This window comes from Macaca thibetana, chromosome 8, assembly GCF_024542745.1.
Source record: "Macaca thibetana thibetana isolate TM-01 chromosome 8, ASM2454274v1, whole genome shotgun sequence".
Classification (NCBI taxonomy): Eukaryota; Metazoa; Chordata; class Mammalia; order Primates; family Cercopithecidae; genus Macaca; species Macaca thibetana.
This window is the reverse complement of record NC_065585.1, coordinates 95,704,209-95,710,208: the sequence shown is the minus strand read 5'-3', so window position 1 is coordinate 95,710,208 and position 6,000 is coordinate 95,704,209. Positions and strand designations below refer to the sequence as shown.

The 6,000-nt window shown below is 35.8% G+C and overlaps 1 protein-coding gene across 1 annotated transcript; it reads left to right on the top strand.

Moving 5' to 3' along the window:
• The first annotated feature begins 719 nt into the window (after window positions 1–719).
• Window positions 720–4,504, top strand: PPDPFL (pancreatic progenitor cell differentiation and proliferation factor like). The gene is made up of 5 exons (XM_050800267.1): window positions 720–870; window positions 1,185–1,283; window positions 2,461–2,538; window positions 2,636–2,735; window positions 3,637–4,504. Exons 2-5 carry the CDS (start codon window positions 1,229–1,231, stop codon window positions 3,647–3,649), a joined length of 246 nt encoding a protein of 81 aa, XP_050656224.1. The 5' UTR covers window positions 720–870; window positions 1,185–1,228; the 3' UTR covers window positions 3,650–4,504.
• The last annotated feature ends 1,496 nt before the right edge of the window (window positions 4,505–6,000 follow it).

The window sequence follows — 6,000 nt, the reverse complement described above, 5'->3', positions numbered from 1 at the left end:
AGCCTGGGCAACAGAACAAGACTCCGTCTCAGGAAAAAAAAAAAAAAGAAAGAAAAGAAAGGGCAAAGCAATCTATCTGAGAAATGTTACTGAAATCAGAATAAAACTTAGCTTTTGTATCAGTAAATGATATTGATACAATGTCATAAATATCCTCTTTATTACCCATGATTTCCATTTGTCTCTTGTCATTCCTGCTAGAATTTCTCACTCACGGTCCACCTGTCCCTCAAGTTCTACTGACTCTGTCCCACTTCCGGGACGACTTCAATGTTGCCTAGAGCGTTTTCTTGCTCTCCTTTGACAGTGGGACTCTGCCTTGCCTCGCTGTAACTGTGGGAGGGTATGTTCAGTCTCCCCAGCCAGATAGCAGGCTGCTTGTGCATCCCACACGTGCCCAGCGTGGTGTTGCAGGTGGAGTGTGTGATTGTATCTAAGGCTGAGGAGACACTTGCGTATCGCCTCCGTCTCTGTAGTCACCAGCGGTTGTGATATTAAACAGGCTGAGTCCAAAGGAGCATCTGGCCAAGTCCTTCCCTGCTGACTGCAGCCAAACTTGGCAGGCTGCCGCGTTCTGAGGGCCTTTGGCTGGCTGGAGGGCAGACGTGCAGGGAGTGCTTGCTTGCCGCCTCTGACTGGCTGTGTGCCCACCTCACTCCAAGTCACCCACAGCTGAGGTTCCAGCCAGCCTGGGGCTTCTAAATATAAGGTGAGCTCAGGGGTCCCCGATCACGCGCCTGCCTCTGGGCCTGCGTGGGTGGTGCAGCCTCTCTTCAATCTCTAATAACTGGTTCTTTCAAAGCATGTATTTTCTGAAGAAACTTTAGAACCGCGTTTATTTTAAAAGAACGAATTGGAGAAAACAAATAGGTGAGTGACTACTTCCTGGCTGAGTTAACACTTTTTCTCTGACCTTTAGGTCTGTTGTAGATGGAGTAAGTTCTGTGCATTGTGTATAGTTGGACGTATAGTTTTTCTTTCTTTTCGACCTAAATGTACTACTTAATTGCATCTTTTTATTGCAATATGTTTGGTTGAACTTTTGCGTAAACATTTAAATTCCTTTTATCAGATATTTATTACATGGTAAATGATAATACTTTGTAACAGTCACGTTGAAAAAAAGAAAAGAAAACTCCCTCTTATTCATATCAATGCCTCTTTTCTCTGCTGCTGTTTCTCAGATTGATGCTCACAGCTTCTTGGGTGCTTTCTCACGGGTAAAGCCATGGCATCGGTACCTTCCATCGGTTGCCTTCTAGCCAGAAATCAGTATTATCGAAGTAAGTTGCACCATCCTAGAGACATCCCTAGGTAATATGATTTGAGGTGATGCTTGTGGGATATTGTTAACATAGGTATCATGTTACCTTCAGAACTTAAGGGAGAAAACTAATTCTTGGTGACAATGAAGGAAACAGGAGGCCTCAGGGACCTCTCTGACCCAGTGCTAACAGCCACTTCTTTGTTCTAGCTACGTTGTATTGATGAAGCCATTGACACTTAAAAATCAGTGAACACCAGCTTATGTTTCATTACAATGTTTTAATTTTATGTACCTTGCATTCTGTAAGATCCACTAAAAACGGATAATTTTACATACATAAAGTATTATTCAACCCCTTAGAAAAGAAAGGATAGCATGATTTTGCTTCAAAAACTTTCTAATTTCCATCTTCTGCTATGGATAATAGGCCAATTTCTATCTGGCCAGTTTTATTTTTATTAATCTATCCATCTGTTCATATTCATAGCCAAATAGAAAATTGTAGCTTCTTAGAGAAGATTGAGAAATTTCATAAAATAAAATAAGCATTTTAGAACCAAATTAGTAGTTATTAAAAGTACCTATGGCAACAACGCATAGAAAACTCTTCTTTCAAGGCTTGCTCATAGTATAAGTTTTAGAGACAACCACTGATTTATTTATTTTACAAAAGTTTATGCTCATTTACTTGGTGTTATTTATCCACAGGAGTTACTTTTATATTCTGATCTTATAAGAGACATAGGTTTTAAATACAAGTTTAATAAGACAAAACGTTTGTTCTTTCAAAATAATTCCTTAATTCCTAGATTTGATGACTTTTGTAGAACTTTAAATATATATGTATGTAATATTTCTAATGTAGTACGACAATATTTATTCTTGGTCTTGTTCTTTCTTAGTCTTTGAATCTGAAAACATTTATAATACATTTTAAATTCAACATTCATATCCAAGGAGAGGGTGAGTTGCCTGCCTTGGAAATGACTATATCTTATCAGTAGAACATAGTATTTCTTAATATAGCAGCTTTCTATTGATTGGTAATTTGATCAGTTTTTCAATTCACAAATTCACAAGCTAGGAATAAATGATTTCAAACCATGCTACTTGACAGTTTGTATTTAAATGATGCGAATGTGCTTGTCTGGTTGCCAGTTATTTATTTGTTTAATATCATTTGTTTCCCACAGAGTCCAGTGTTTCTTCAGTTAGTTCTTTAACTGGCTCTGATTCCATTAACTTCATAGATGATGACAAATCACAGCAAGGTACTTAGTTATTTCTTTCAGTGCCATCCGTATTATTTCTTTTTATTTTTAATCTCAAATTTGTTTGATAAGGAGTAATACAAATTTTATTTGATAGGGTTGCCTGAAGTGGCAGAATCCACCTGGTGGTTTAAATTCTTTTTCCATTCTGAACCTGTGCTTTCAAATGTGAGAACAAAAGATCTGTCTGCTAATGGGTGAGTTTTAGCCTCCTCTGGTAAGGGCAGTTCTTACTTAGTGAATGAAATAATGCACATGGTATGTGTTATGCTACTCACTTAGGGTACACAATTGTCTCTTGAGAGCAGTAAGCCTTGTCTATGAAGTGTACCTGAAGGATGAGGGTGGCACTAACACAGCTCCCTCCTTGAAGGTCGCTGTCAGGAAGACCATAGCGCCCTTTCCAGTTCAGTCACTCAAGAGTGGTGAAGTCATATGCCAAACTGTGTCATTGTTTGGCGGGCGATGGACTGAGAATCAGAGGAAAGGGTCTAAATTTGTTTTGCCCATACCTTCAGGAAAAGAATAGCCATTGTCTAGTTGTCGTCTTAGATAACCTTAGAATGACACTGCTGATTTTGATTAGCTTCTGTGTGGTGCAAATTACTAGGCAGGTTGAATTGGGGGTTTGTGTGCAGTTGTTGTTTTCAGACATTTTGAACTCAAACACACTGACTAGCACAGTTGTTATTTAATATATTTAAACTACTTATTTTGGATTTTAGACATCTGAATACCTAGTAACTAAATGGAATAGAAAGAATCTATAATAAAGGGATTCATAGATGCCAATGTTGAAATACAGTGATTTTGATGGATTTTCCAGCTAAGACAAATTTAGAGTCATTATTTAAAAATAGAATCATTATTTAAAATATTTTAAAAAGCCAATGCAAGACTAATTGTTGGAAAGATGTTTTCTCGACACTCTTTATCAAGTTTATTCATGTGAATTATCTGGAGAATGTTTCGTTTATTTATCCCAACCTCTCAGACTACTATAAAGTCAACCCAAATTACAGATGAGCACTTTGTAGTTGATCATCTTTGCACTGCCATTCAATGAACATGTTGGTAACGGTTGCCTGCCTTATGTAGCATGAACAGTTGATTCTGACAATCAAGATCCTCTGCCTGCTGCAGTGGCCCATACGTGAACGGCTCCCCGTCAGCACCCCAGCTACTCCAGGACTCTTCTCCTTGTAAGAAGACAAAAATGTGCCTGAGATCTCACTTATGAGACAAGATCACAGCAGTCACTGATATAGCAAAAGTTTAGGCATTTTTCTCAACACAAAGACTATCACCGCAAGTGGCACTTGCTACCTGGTGCATCTTTGAAAATTGTGCCTTTAGAAACAAGACACCCCTTTGAAGTAATATGCCTTCAAATGTTGTGATTTACATAAAGTAGCTCTTTCATTACTTATATCATTTTTATTAAAAATCTTAAGTTAGATTATTTTTATGTCTGTTGAGCGATTTATTTATTATGCTTTAAAACTGATGTGTCAGTGTTTCACATAATGGTTTAAAGGGCATTGAATTCAGAAGTTTAGAAAAGAATTATAAAAATTCAATTTTTTTAAAATAATGAAGGTTGGAAATAGCATATGTATCGTTAAGTACATTACCTGCTAAATAGATTACCATACAGCTAACCAATTGGTCATTGTAGAGACTTTAAAATTCTTTATTTTAAATAACATTTAATAACATGGAAAATTATATTATTGTATTAAAAACTGGCCTAATATGCCATATATAGTACAATTTTAGTTGTATTAAAAAGTTACATATGCATAAAGATAGACAGGAAGGAACTATACCAAAATGCTGACAGGGCCATTTCTGGAGATGAGATTATGGGTTTTTTTCATTCTCTTTTTAATATATTTTTCCGTATCTGTAAATTTTTCTAATATGCCAAGTATTGTGTATAATTAGAAAACAATAAATGTTAATATAAAAAGGAACACTGAAATTTTCTGAATAAGTGTATTCCCTACATTGAGTAGAATAGCTCTCTGTTCTCTGAATATTGGGTAAATAATACTTAATAAGTTTCAATTGATAAGTTTCTGTATATTGCTTGCAAGTAGTTTTCAGTGTGAGATGTAAGGCTTAGATATCAGGGATGCTCACTCACTTAGCGGTAGACATCACTGCAGTCATGGGGCCAATGCTGACATAAACATCCAGTGGAGTACACATAACCCTTAGCAGGATGGTCTTCCTACCCAACTACATAACCATGACAGAGCATCCAGGCTGGCCATTGGCAGTGACAGACATTGCAGACAGATCATTTACCTGTTCCGAATGGGAAAGGCATTTCTTCAAGCTTGTGTCCCTTTATCACATAGCTGTTAATGAAAGGACTCAAACATCCCTTTGATCCACATCACTGTCTACATGTGATGGCTTTCCTGGTGGCTGCCTGCATAAACACATTTTCTCTATTTCTAGAAGTGGATTAAATTGTAGGAGTATATATATTCACTTGATTTTGGTTCAAATTAAATCATAGTAATTAAAAACGGATTTTTTTTAAGTGAGAGAAAATATAATGGCAAACTCTGGAAAGGTTCTGTTTCTACTTTAATATCATCAGCAAATTCTTTTTTTTCTTAACTATTTGATATATGAATGAACAGATTGCTTGTTTAGGTTACTTGATGAAGTTTGCAAAGTAGGTTAGCAAGTTGGCATTTACTTTGTTTACTCAGAAAAATACCATTTGTTAAATTACCTTATTTGGGAGGGCTTATATATTTGTAAAAATTACAGTTTTTATATTAGTTTAGACTCGTGTTGCTCTTTCTGAAAATTATTACTATTTAGAGTAATGGAATTTTACATAAAATTTTAAGTCAAACAAAACTATGAACATATACAGTAATTAAATATTTTAGAGTAGTTACACACACATATGTGAAGGTAGATAGATGAGATAGACAGATAGATAGATACATTTAAAAAAATAGAAGATATCTTTCCAGAAAGTAACATTAAATTGAACTCACAAAATGATTTAAAAATGGAAAGAATTTCTGCATACTATCCCAGAGTTTCTACAGAATTAAAATAATAGAAACATATAAAAGGAACAAAATATCTTCTGGTTAATTCTAGATAATCTTTCTCAACGTATCAGCAGACATTTTTGCACTGCCTTTAAAAAGTATGTCACAAATAGATCTCAGCATAACTGTGCATTATTTTAGATAAAATATCTCCTACCTGGCTCTGTTGCTTGTTGGGTAGACAATCAACAGTGAAGGCCAAGTGTGTTGGGGAGGTGACATCAATCCAAATGACTTGCGATGCGCTGTGAACATTCTAATCTGATATTATGAAATGTTATTTGACTGGACTTGGATGTCTGTATTAAATGCAGTATGATTTTGACAATTTAGGCTCAGGTTCTATAAAACTGTGTGTTGGTATTCCGCTATTTTT